General features: G+C 36.8%; 1 protein-coding gene across 2 annotated transcripts in view; it reads left to right on the top strand.

Annotated features, from left to right (window-relative positions):
- The window catches only part of CASD1 (CAS1 domain containing 1), a 29,226-nt gene extending 16,074 nt beyond the window's left edge, over window positions 1-13,152 (top strand). Inside the window, exons 8-18 of one of the 2 annotated variants that reach the window (XM_032111825.1) lie at window positions 262-476; window positions 1,425-1,850; window positions 2,255-2,344; window positions 2,908-3,027; window positions 3,937-4,093; window positions 5,623-5,702; window positions 6,559-6,660; window positions 7,930-8,070; window positions 8,616-8,693; window positions 9,689-9,781; window positions 10,795-13,152. In XM_032111825.1, the coding sequence (XP_031967716.1) occupies window positions 262-476; window positions 1,425-1,850; window positions 2,255-2,344; window positions 2,908-3,027; window positions 3,937-4,093; window positions 5,623-5,702; window positions 6,559-6,660; window positions 7,930-8,070; window positions 8,616-8,693; window positions 9,689-9,781; window positions 10,795-11,061 (1,769 nt within the window). In that variant the 3' untranslated portion in view covers window positions 11,062-13,152. The remainder of the gene's footprint in view (window positions 1-261; window positions 477-1,424; window positions 1,851-2,254; window positions 2,345-2,907; window positions 3,028-3,936; window positions 4,094-5,622; window positions 5,703-6,558; window positions 6,661-7,929; window positions 8,071-8,615; window positions 8,694-9,688; window positions 9,782-10,794) is intronic. The other variant, XM_032111834.1, reaches the window with a different exon arrangement.
- Window positions 13,153-13,363: the final 211 nt, after the last annotated feature.

Below are 13,363 nucleotides of genomic sequence, written 5' to 3'. Positions count from 1 at the left end.
TTCAGAAAATTAAGCAAGCATTCATGTCTGGCCAGAGCTTTCTAACCTACAAGTCCATATGCATTAATAGGGAATGGTGATAAGAACATTTCATCGTAAACAACTCTAGTAACTGTAGCAGTCGTTTATTCCTGTACATTTTTTCTGTACAATTAAACAATTGTGACCTCTTAAATGAAAGTAGCCTGTGCAACTTGAGCTAAGGAAGCTCTTTGACAAGTAGAAGACTAATGTGTTCATTCTTTGTCCTTGCAAATTCAGATCCTGTTTATGAAGATATGCTGAGTGAAAATCGGAAAATGATCACTAATGAGAAAATAGATGCTTATAATGAAGCAGCTGTTCGGATTCTGAACAGCAGCTCCCGAAATTCCAAAGCTAAAGTTAAAGTGTTCAGTGTATCAAAATTGATAGCACAAGAAACTATCATGAAGTCTGCAGATGGCCTGCATCTCCCTGAATCAAGCAGAGATACAGTAAGTGTTTTTATCACTGGTCAACATTAAAAGTATTAATAGTAAAAGAAGATCTGAAATGAATGTTCTGAAATTGCAAACAATATGGGTGTAATGAGAACTGCATTCGTCGGGGAATTTTGTTCCCCAGTGGGTGGGAGTGCAGTCAGTTTTATAGGCATTTTAAAAAAAATAGCAAACGCAATAGTGCGTAACTATTTTAAAATAGCTGTTAATCCACTAGATCTTTTAGAACCTGAGTGTAAACTTCATGTTTTCCTGTGTGTGAGTGAGTTAAGGTGGTAATGACTTGTAAAGCAGTCCTAAGAAGTAAGTCTTAAATTTTCCCCTTTGTGTCCAGAAAATTTGGTTTGGTAGGGAGTATGAAGAAGATAACAAACAGTATAGACCTTCCTGGTTGTATGGAGTGCCTCTGACTTTATTTCTTCTCTTTTACTAACCAATATATATATGCATGCAGTGAGCCCCTCTGAGCTTTTCAGTCTGCCCTTTATTTGAAAGAGCTCTCCCATCATGTCACTTTTGGTTCCATTCCTTTGCAGGTTTCAATTGCTTGAAAGTACTGGATGAACTAAATGTCACCTTACCACATGTTTCAGTCTCACTGTCATGTTTTAGAGACTTGCCTTACTGTACCCTTTTAGGACCATAGCTAGCGAGCTATTTTTCATTTATAGACCTTCTGCATCCAGTAGAGAGAATCCTCCTGTTCTAAGATTAGGCATTTTTGCTTACCTCTAGAAGCTCAAGTATTTTTTGTTTGGAAGAGGTGTTTTCACTGGACTACTGAATGCAACTGGGTATATAGTGGGAGATTTTATCTTTGTAATGATAAGGGAGAATTGCATGTTTTATGTCAGTGCGTGATGCAGAAGAAAATTTCCTTTGATGGAAATGTTAACTTTTTTATTAGAAATTTAATACCAAAACTGCTTATTTTTTTTACAGAATGCAATGATACTTATGAATGTCTACTGCAATAAAATAATGAAGCCCATTGATGGCTCCTGCTGCCAGCCTCAGCCTCCTCTCACTCTGATACAGAAGATAGCTTTCTGTTTCTTTACTTTGTCCATTATTGGATATTTAATTATCAGCTTAATTCATCGGAATAATTATCGGAAGAACAAATCATGCACTGATTTGGAAAGTGGAGAGGAGAAGAAACCTGCCATCAGCACACCTAACATTTCTACTTTAGAGATGCTCTTACAATGCTTTTGCAAACTTGGTCTAATCATGACCTATTTTTATCTGTGTGACAGAGCAAATCTTTTCATGAAGGAAAATAAATTTTACACGCATTCATCTTTCTTCATACCAATCGTCTATATCTTGGTTTTGGGGGTATTTTATACTGAAAATACCAAAGAGGTAATGATCACCTTGACATCCTGCTTAAAATGTTGTTTCCCAATTTGTATGTGAAATAACCAGTTGCTCAGTATTAAAATTAATTTTTCAAAGTCAGTATAACTCATCTGCAAAAAATGCCTTCTCAAGCAGTATGATGTTTGCATAGAATTAGATGCAAAGGCCTTTTGAAGCCATATGAATGTGACCACTTTAGTCATTCACACTCTTTCAAACTGGAATTGATCAGAGCTCAGCTGTAAGAGAGTGTAAATCATGCTAAATCTGTGTCCACTAGACAAGACTTTTACAGTTGAGATCATTTACCCATAAAGTGGTTTATTGTTTTGAACCTTTTCTCCTCATTTTGTGGATGTTCGTTGTTCTTTTTGGAATAGCAACACTCTTGTTTTGTTTTGCATTAGACTAAAGTGTTAAATAGAGAACAGACTGATGAATGGAAGGGCTGGATGCAACTTGTTATTTTGATTTATCATATCTCTGGAGCAAGCACTGTAAGTGATTTGAATTTTTTTTTTTTTTTTAGTGGGAATGCAATTTGGGTATGTTGTTTCAAAAGAAAAATAGTGTAAATGGGCATTAGAACTGAATAGAATGAAGAAGTAATGCTGTTGTTCCAGAAGTTTTAAACATGGCATTAGCAGAGTTAGTTTTTCTCTCTGAGTGTAGATTTGATTGATAAAAACATTATATATGTTACTTGACCAGTGAAAAAATGCATTTGTTTCCTCTGTGTGGAATATTACATTAACTTATTTTTAATTGCTAGCAACTTGAAACTGCTGAAGGTGAGCTTTCAAGGCGCCCGTCTTCAGTCTCTCATAACTAGTAATAGAATATGGCAAGTGTAGAGCAATAAAGAGGAGAAATTGATTTTAACATCAGAGGTTGGGACACCAAAAGAGCTTAGTAAGAAATAGGGCAGTGTACCACAGTGTTTCTTTTCTAAGTTCAATGTGATTTACTGTGATGCAGAAATAGCTTAAAATAGAGGGGGAAAGGAAAGCCCAAACATTTACATGGCCATTTATGAAAGGTACTTTATTTTTCTCAACAGTTTTTGCCTGTGTACATGCACATTCGAGTTCTGGTTGCTGCATATCTGTTTCAAACAGGTTATGGGCACTTCTCATATTTCTGGATAAAAGGGGACTTTGGTGTATACAGAGTGTGTCAGGTAAGAATATCTGCCTACTATTTTTATAAATAAATTTGTTCAGATAGCAAAATATCCATAATATATCCATACTTTCTAAATAATGTGATATCAGATCACTTAACCAAGGTTTAAACAGTAAAAATGGCTGTTAGTTGGTAGTGTTTATCTAATACAAACTTAAACCATATAAATTATATTTACAATGTAAAAAATGCAAGTATGTACACTCTGAAATATCAAGGCAAGTATTTTCTAATAGCAATGGAGTTTCCATTGCATTAGCAATTTACAATATATAGCAATACATGAGTAATGAGCCAGGTGGGCTTTCAAAGACAGTGTATTGAAGCCTACATTTATTAATAAAGAAAAATAATTTTCACACCGTAACAATACTGGAGAACATACCTGGTTTAGTGGCTTCCCTTCCAGGTATTGCAGCATATACTGTAGCAGTTTACTTTTTTTTTCCTAGTGTGTATTTTCTATTGCTGTGAAGTCTTGCATTGTCCCTATTAAACATATGTTTACAGCCTGGTACTGGCATTACCCTGGCTTTAACTGAGCTAGCCCTGGTAGCTACGGGAGTGAAAAAACAGGGACATTAACAGCATCCAGCAACTGGAATACTTGGTCCCTTGCCTGAGAAATAGTCAGATCTGGTTAACCTTGTTTTCATTGCAATCTCTACCCAAGCAGGCCAGGGTAGGACAGGTCCAGAACCACATAATCAACCTGCAGTCTTCCATTGCCCTGCTGATGTTCCCTGTACTACTTTATCTGTGTTTCAATCGAAATACAGTCAGCATATGAGATATAAAATACACAGATGTTTTTGTATAGCGTTAAAGGAACATGCCCTCATCTTTCTCAGCTTTGCCTCCCAGTTTATATATCCTCTGTCTTTTGTTCTCTGACACCCCCCAGGTTTTATTTCGTCTCAATTTCTTGGTTGTGGTACTGTGCATAGTGATGGACCGACCCTACCAGTTCTACTACTTTGTGCCATTAGTCACTGTCTGGTTTATGATCATTTATGCCACCTTAGCTGTATGGCCTCAGATTGTCCAGAAAAAAGCAAATGGTAGGATTTTTTTTTTCCTTTTTGCTATAATGGCAAATTATAACAAATTATAAAAATTATAGAAATGGCATTGTTAGTAGATCTCAGTCTTTTTGTTAGTCAAAATATGTTAAGCAGCTGCTCACAGAAATACTCTTAGTCATAGATGAATTAGGTCAGTTGAAAAATGTTAAGAGCTGATAACAGAACTCTGCCTCTGGTTACAGTCAGATTAGAATACTTTTTAATAGGTTTTGATCATCAGAAATGTGTTTTACCAATAATTGTAATATTAGTATTGAATGGAAATGAAAATCATAGGCTGCAGTGTCTGTGCTTGCTGAGGCGGTGTCTGTCATATGCTCATGGGTGCAGTGTGAACAGGGCGTGTTTAGATTTCTTGTTTTGTGTTGCCAATGTGTCTGTCCATCTTGAGCACCAATTCTGCCTTAGCTGGCCAAATAAGAACATGGGGCTGGCTATCCTACTATCTGAGATTAAGTGAGCTATCAGAAGTATGTCTTGTGATACAAATATTTAAAATAAAAACTGAAGTGAAATCTCAGTTTATGTGTTGCAGTTCATTGAAAAGCTGTAAAGCATGTGATAAATGCTTATTATTTAATTCACCTAGATTAGAACTAAAACCTTAAAAGCCTTAAGTCCTCATTCCCTATTGATGGAGGAATATCCCCATTTTATAGCCTGAAGATATGACAATGAAATATACTAAAATATACTAGGAATAGATGCTGCAAAAATGCACTTAAAGAGTAGTTTTACAAGATACCTCAAGGGCAGGTATCTTCAATTTAATTTATTTTTCTGTGAAGGCACTTTTCTTCCAGAAACAGAGAAATTACCCTTGTGTACTTTGGAGCGATAGTGTACTGTGAAACTAGAAAATCTTTCAATGACAACTTTCAGTTGTTTATGACCCTGTTCACAGCTGCCAATTTATATGGCAGGAGGGGGAGATGATCTCTGTTGCAGCGTTGAGGCTTGGGTAGAGCTTAATACCAGCCGACAGCTTTGAGGAGTAGTTTCTTAGGCTTGTTTTAACAAGATGCTTGCCCTTAATGACCGGCAGTTGAACTTTGGAGTAAAACTGGTATCCCAAAGTTTACAATATTTGCACTACTTGTTTCACATGACAAACAACGGGCGTTTTTATGTATATATTTATTTACATTCACCTAGAGTAAGGACTGCCTGTGCAGAGTGTTTGGGAAAGCAGAGGTTTTAAAATAGTGTTTCTGTTCGAGCACCTAAATTCTCTTCTTTATGTATGTTGTCCCTGTCTTAGACATGAGGCTTAGTTTAGGCTTAATAGGTTGTTAATTGCTGTGAATGTTTATTTCAATGGCTTAAAGTAAAATTTAAATGTAGACAGTGATAAGATATTGCTGGTAATATTTTAATATTTATTTATTTATGAATGGATCTATTACAAAGCATAGCTACACTAAATAATTGGCACTTATTATTTAATGTGTCCTGGGGTTTGCTATTGAAAAATTAATGACAGTATAATGATATTTCTTCCTCAGGGAACTGCCTATGGCACTTTGGTTTACTGCTGAAACTGATTTGCTTACTGACATGTATATATTTTCTGTCATATTCTCAGGTTAGTAAATCCTGGCTATATTTATCCTTAATGACCTAAGAGTTTATTATTACCTGTCTCTATATTTTAATGTGCTCTCAATGTGTACATTTGCTCCAGTATCATAAATACAGAAGAACAAAAAAAGAACCTTTTGATTTCTTTTCATATTTGAATTGGTGTGGGTGCTGGAAAAAAACCACAATTGTGTGTCTTACTCATTGGTTTGTTATGTTTGACATATTTTAAATGTACTGCAGTGAATGTAGTAAATACAAGGGGCTATGCTTTGGGTTTGAGGTGGGGTTTTTTGATGTGCTTAGAGCTACTGGGTTTTGCCAGCATATGGTGATGCATATGGTGGTATGGTGATAATGAAGTTCTGTGTCTTTGGCTTTGATACATCATCACAAGATTGGTTCTCAGGCTAAATTAGCAACTCCCTGAATGCTGTAAGTACTGCTGACAGAAGTCAGGGCAGAGTTTGTCACTCCAGGATCCTACAGGGGGGTTGTGTGGTTTTAATCCCTCACTGGTTTTCAGCCTGTTGAAGTGTGGTCTTCTTTGAACTGTGGAGTGCATATTCCTTGTCACAACATCTCAGTGGATCTCTCCCTTTGAGAGCAGTACAAAATGGAAGGCATGCTAATACCTTAAGGAGAGGCAAAACTGAAACTCTCTTTCATGTGAAGAAGTTTTTTTCTTTTTTTTTATTTTTTTTTTGTGAGGGAAAGGCTTCTAAGGAATCCTGTTATTTTTCTAATGCCCCCTAGCTAGCGAAATAAGGATAGAGTAATATTAAACATGTTATTGATGTAAATTTAGTAAATACAGTTGACATCAGTGTTAATGCTTTTGCCATGTTTATCTTTCACAGGGTGCATTTGAGAAGATATTTTCATTTTGGCCATTGTCCAAGTGTTTTGAACTGAATGGGAATGTCTATGAATGGTGGTTTAGGTGGAAGCTGGATCGCTATGTATGTAACATTTGCATAAATTTATACTGGTCTTTTAAGTGCATGTTTTGATTTGTGGGAGGAGGGAGGGTTGTTTTCCTTTCCTCCAGAGAAAATAGGAGTTTGCCTCAGTGTTTAATAAAAGACTAGGCTGCGCCCACTTTAGTTTTGCAAATGTCTATCAAAGCCTAGCTTACAAGATGGAGGTTGATTTATTTGCTTCTGGATTTAAAAAGTGAAGTGTAAAGTATCCTAGAAGATCTGTCTTTTCTCAAAAATTTTACTGTGAAAATGTGAAACCTGTAGCACTTCAAGTTGTTGAAATACAAGGAAAATTACTGTGGTAGCATTTTTAATAATACTTTTTGGAAGTTTTATCAGTTAAGAATATATTTCTTTTAAGGTTACATTTAAAACATTAAAATCAGGGTCTTGGTTCCCAAACCAGACTATTGTACATATTTTTAAATGGTTTTCCACTGGGAAAGTGCTTTCCTTCCAGTTATTGACCCTACAATGTGGGGGAATAGAACAGGGAGACATTGGTTTTTTTTTCTTTCCTTCTTGGCAGAGGTAAGTGGAGTTTCTAAGATGGAAGCCTTCATGTGCTAAACTTACCCTTAGTGGGATCAGTGGCACACATCTCCCCCTGGGGTCTCTGGGAGGTGAAATCTGGGTTGCAGAGCATTGTCACATCCGGGGCTCCCCCGCAGCAGCTTGGCTGCTGTGCGCAGTGTGGGTTGGGTGGTGCTGCTAAGAGCAAAGCTCAGAATAAACACGGAGGACAAGCACTGCATGGGCCTGAAACAGCCCTGTGTTGCCAGCTAATGAGAACTTAGCATAAGATTGTAAAACACTCTGTTGAAGAATTGTATCTGTGAGAGAGGGAAGCACTTGTCCTGCTTCTTGAATATTTTCACCTGCCAGCTTGGGAGAAAGCCAGAGACTTGTGGTTTTTCTCCAGAGAAAGCCTTTTTCAGTGGTGGCGTAGATTGCAAAGGGAATAGTAGGTACTTGAAAACTTCTTGAAATTTCATCATCTTGTCTTTAATGCTCTCTGAAGCTTAGTAAAGGTTCTTTATTTGTAGGTTTTGAGTTGAGTTAAAAATGCAGTTTATGGCTATCTCGCATAGAAGGTCTGGTTTTGTTTGCTTCAGCAAATCTGGGAAAGGACCTTTTGAAACATAGCTTTAAAAATACTTTTTCTGGTAGTATTTCTATTAAGAGTTTATACCTGAAGTACTTGTAAAAGTCATGTAATATTCATTGCATTCCATTTGTCTTTTACAGGTGGTTTTTCATGGGATGCTGTTTGCATTTATTTATCTGGCATTGCAGAAACGTCAGATGATATCAGAAGGAAAAGGAGATCCTCTTTTCTCCAACAGAGTTTCAAATGTTTTATTATTTATTTCAATTGTGTCCTTTTTGGTAAGTGTCTATTATAACCTGGTATAATCAGGTTTGTAAATATCTGAAAAATAAGTTTTCCAATGTTCTTGTTTAGTCAATATTATCTAATACAAACCTTGAAAAATCAAACCTTTATCTGGAGCTATTTCAGCTGGTTTTTTTTCTGTACAACCCTACCTATCTAGTCACTAAAATATTTTTCTGTTCAGTCAGATGTAGATAAAAACATCATTACTCTTTCAGTTCATTGCAAAGCTTAAAAGAAAATTGGATCATAACAATAACGTGGTAGATAACACAGCTCTTATCTCCACACTTGATTGCTTGTCTATTTTTGATGAAAAAAAGTTGTACTAATAATTATTCATCAGATAAGTATTCATCAGTTGCAAAGGAGAATTTGAGAGAAGCACAAAACTTTACATCATGTAGGTTTTTTTTCTTAGTGTCCCACATCTCAGTGAACCAACTAATACTAAAGCAATTCAAAACAGCATGCTCTTGTTTCATTTTTAAATGTTACATATAATTGCTACACAGACTAATTTTTTAATATCTTTTAGACCTACTCTATTTGGGCTAGTAGCTGTAAAAACAAGACAGAGTGCAATGAGCTACATCCTTCTGTTTCTGTGGTGCAGGTAATTATTAATGCTTTTGAGTACAGTGATAGAATCTAGTCTGTTCTTACTTGGGCTTTTTTAAAAATTGCTTTAAAATATATTTGTGCTTTAGCATGGAATGTCAGATATTAAGCTTCATTCCCGTGTCTGAAAGTGAAAAAGAGTTTAACAACGTTGGCCAGTTTTTCATTGCCTTTAAGCACTGAAATTGCACACTGTGATTGTGCTTTTGATTTATCTGGATGTCCTTAGTGTAGGTTTCATATGCACCGTTTAAGTCCAAACCCAACTTTTGACTATTTGCATAGCAGTGGAAAAGAAGAAAGCTGTGGAGGGGAAGAAAGGTGTAGAAAAGCATGAGTGTTTGGGAGGTATTAGTGTAGGAAGCAGCCTATGGGACCCTCTAGTCACTTTCAGGCAGGGAAGAGGTGGGCCACAGGGCCATCCATGTGGTTTTCTTAAATTTAGATTTTCCTCCTGCTGTGTCCCCTGCCCCACTCTACCCCAGGTGTCTCATTCTGTGCCCTGTTTCTTTTCTCATTAATTTTTCCTGCTCTCTTGAGGGGCAGCATGTGGGACATGATTTTTTAATATTAATTTGTCCATCTTGACACCCTTTCTTTAAAAATCGAGGGTTAACTCAGATTTGTGGCCACCTTCATTTTATGCTGGCATGGTGAAACATGTTTGTGACTGTGCCTAGTAAGCGTATAGTAACATCTGTCAGCATCAAGGCCATGATTTTACTGGAGATATAAATGTGACTTGCTATTCTGTAAGAATATGTGTAAAATATTTTTATTTTCAATACCTACTTTATTAAGTATAAACTGCATTGATTTCTGTTCGGTTTATATTTTTTTTAGTTTTTAAAGAAATTTTAATGCATGATGTACTTCACTTAGTGCAGTGAAAATGGATACACCTTTTATGTGTTTGTAATCAATCAGCTTGTCATCCACAGTCACTTTTTTTGTTTTACCTTTTTTTTTTTTTTTTTTTAAAAAACAAAGATTTTGGCATTCATCCTCATCAGGAACATTCCCGGATATGTCCGATCTGTGTATAGCTCATTCTTCGCATGGTTTGGCAAAATTTCTTTAGAGGTAAGTAGAATGGCCAGAAGTACAGTGAATTAAAACTTGGAAATGTAAGGTGATGTAATTGTCTAGATTGGAATATAACACATAAATAAACACTTAGTGGCTTAATAGGTACCATGCTGTCGTGTTTGACCTCTTTTGGCATTACAGTTTTTGTTGCACTTAAAAATCGTGGCTGTAATAGCAATATCACAGTACCAAGCTTAATTCTTGTGCTGTTTTAGGGGATGGGGTGATTTAAGGTTGTGAGAGTGGGGATTAAATGCTGGAGAATGCTGCGAGGTGTATGCAGTTGGAAGATAAAAATTTAGGCCAGTTGAAGAATTTGCATGAATTATACTTACTAGTGTAAGTACACTTATAAATGTGCTTGCCCTAGATAGCTTCTTGTGACTAATAAAGAAATGTACCATAACAAATAAACCCCTTCTTAATGCAAATGTTACCTTGTTCCATTGAGTGTGTATTTTTAAACAGTAGGAATTATCTTGCTTCCCATTTTATTTGCTGTTTAGTGATATTAAATGTGACATTTTATTGTATTACTAAAATACATTTATAGGAGAAACTTATTGCAATACAGTGTATCTGGAGTACAGGATTTTGTGGGGTTTTTTTAAGGGTCACATTTCACTCCTCCAATTCCTGGTGAACTTCAGGTGCTCCAGGGAGCTGGAGTGCATTCATCAGTAGGTGAAGCATTCTCCCTTATTTGCAGGCCCATCAGTTCAGATCCTCACCAGAGACAGTAACTGAGGGAGGCAGATTCTCCCCTGCTCTGATGGAATGTATCCAGTGTTCCCCTGAGCCGTATTTGGTTAAGGGCCAAGCAAACCCATTTCACTTTGTGATTTAACAAGCTCATAGTTTTGTTTTGTATCAAAGACATGTGGAAAACAGCTTCTTACTGAAGCAGAAGTGTGACAGTTGATGCAATAGGAATTACATGGGTTTGGATTAGTAAAAATATTTACATGTATAAGTACTGTTAAGCTTTTTTTTTTTTTTTTTTGCAGCTTTTCATTTGCCAATACCATATTTGGCTGGCAGCAGACACAAAAGGGATCTTGGTGCTCATTCCTGGATATCCAATGTTTAATGTTCTTGTCAGCACTTTCATATTTGTGTGTGTGGCACATGAGATTTCTCAGATCACTAATGATCTAGCACAGATTGTGGTTCCTAAAGATAACTCAACTCTGCTGAAAAGGTTGCTATGCATAGCTGGATTTTTTTCTGGACTACACTTCTTCTCAGCAATGCAAGATCAGTCAAGGCATTAACTTGGAAACTTTCTTCAGGTTTACTTTGTGTCTGCCTGAACAAAAATTCTCAACTGGAGGTACAAGAAGACATTTAAATTAAGCGTGTGGAAAATGTATATAGTGGAAATGTACATATTTTGTGTGGAAATAGCCTTCTCAAATAATCTGAGAAACAAGAGTGCACTGTACAGAATTGCATGTGAAAATGAGTCTTTTCTACTGGATGTTTGTTTCTGTTTACATATCTGTTGAAACGGGACACGAGGCTGAGCAGCATCCCGGGCGTATCACGGAATGCAGCTGGCACTGGGTGAGCCGACGGCGAGGGGCTGTTCCAGCGCACGGCGACGCGGGGCACGCGCTGCCATCCTCGGCAAGGAGCAAAGCCAGCACACGCGGAGCCTTCGGCACCGCCGCCCGGAGCTGATCCACTGAAACCAGGGCACCGCTCTGAACAAAGCGGTAATTGCTGGGTAGAAATCAGTGCTTTGGGTGGAAACAGTAGTACATGTTCTACGAAACCCTTTATATGTGGAAGTGAAAAGTAATCATCAGTTCAGTGATTGAAGATTATATACAAGTTTACATAATATTTTGAGGGTTTTTTAGAAATTCAAGATGTGTTCAGCAAATATGGTGAATTCTGAGATTAAATTTTTTTATTAAGAAAATTTGGGGTTTTATCCTAAATTACTTGCTTTCTCATAAACTTTCCACTAATTCATTTAACTGTATGTAGTTCTGTGTACAACCCCAGTGAACAAACAAATGAATAATTTTCAGACTCAGTTCAAGATGGACAATTTTTGGAAGTCCCTCCAACCTTTTTCAGTCAGATGGAATCCCCTCATATCCACTCCATCAGATCTTAGGGGAATGGTGATCTTTGACCGTCTCCCTGTGTTTGTAGGTGACCTTGAATTAGGTCTTATTATGGAACTGGTGCCATACTCCATGCTGTAATAATACTTACATTTAAAAGGATGCAAGTCAATCTGTTGGTATCATGAGGAGGAGGGATTGATGGTCAGCTTTGTTGTATGCAAGTGGTTGAGTCTCAGAATTACAAGTGAAATGAGATTGGAGCTGTTTGGAGAAAACTTTTTTCCCATCCTTTTTAGCAGTGCCCAGTCTTTCTTACTAATTCTTTCCTTTAGCAAAAAACCCTGTAATTGAAAGAAATAGTCCTTCAGTGTGACAGTGACAAGCTGTTATTTATGTTCTACTTATCAGTGAAGTTATGGACATTTCTTGGTTGGTTGTGGGTTTGGTCCAAGTGATAGTTTGACCTCTAGTTGCTTTTTCATTTTATTCTTCTGCTATTATTTGTTAGCAGTCAAAAACATAAATGCAATATTATTTTCCAAGCATATGTGCAATTACGTATGGTTATGAACAACATGAATCCTAATTTGTACCATATATACTGCCACATGCATGTTTTTGTTCTTATCCCAGGTAAAACATTGAATTCAATCTCACAGCCATGAATGAATGCAAAACAAATTTGTGAAAAGAATGACTTCAATTTCTATTTTTTTGTGTGGTGGAGAACAGTTTCTGTTAAAGAATGACCAGTCATTCATCATGAAAAACAAAAAAGAAATCATTCACTTCCCCCAAATTTAGCAGTTTTACTAAGCCTGCCAGCTGTTTTCAAGATACTGGAAAGATACTCAGTGTTTGTTCTGGGTGCATATTACTTCCAATGCTTGGGAATTTAACCTCCTCGATCAATAAATTTGATTGACTGAAGGAAAGTGTGTAGGTGGACACCGTAGTGGGGGATAGCAAGCATAACCTTCATCTATGCCAGTATTATGAGCAACAGGGAACTGTGAGCTTGAGGGATAATTTTTGTTTTGTTCTTCACAACTTAAGTATTGTAGATACAATTCTATTTATCTGTTGTACAGACTTGGTTAAAAGATTTATTTTTAATGTTTGAAATAATGCACTTGTTTACTATTACTGTATGTGGGATAAATATATTTTCTTTTCAGGTTATGTAAAAATATGAAGTAATTTAAACATTAAATAAATGTGCTGTGGATGCTTATTTTTGTAATGGGAGCAGCATCATTTAAGTAAAAACTTTCTATTGCTTGACTCCAGCTGCGCTGCAGTTCACTGAATCACAAACTAAGGCAGATGAAATGCAGGAAGATTGCTCTGCAGTAAATTGCACTGTCCCTGAAATTACAGCTCCAACAGCCAAAGCGAGCTCGGGGGCCCTCAGCAGAACTCCACAGCGGAGGCGTCGGATACTTTTCCCTGCCAGGAACTCTGCAACAGAGCTCTGCAGGAAAGCAGAGGAACT

The sequence above is a fragment of the Corvus moneduloides genome, chromosome 1 (assembly GCF_009650955.1).
Source record: "Corvus moneduloides isolate bCorMon1 chromosome 1, bCorMon1.pri, whole genome shotgun sequence".
NCBI classification, from domain to species: domain Eukaryota; kingdom Metazoa; phylum Chordata; class Aves; order Passeriformes; family Corvidae; genus Corvus; species Corvus moneduloides.
The sequence above is the reverse complement of the archived record's forward strand: the minus strand, read 5'-3'. Positions and strand labels throughout refer to the sequence as shown.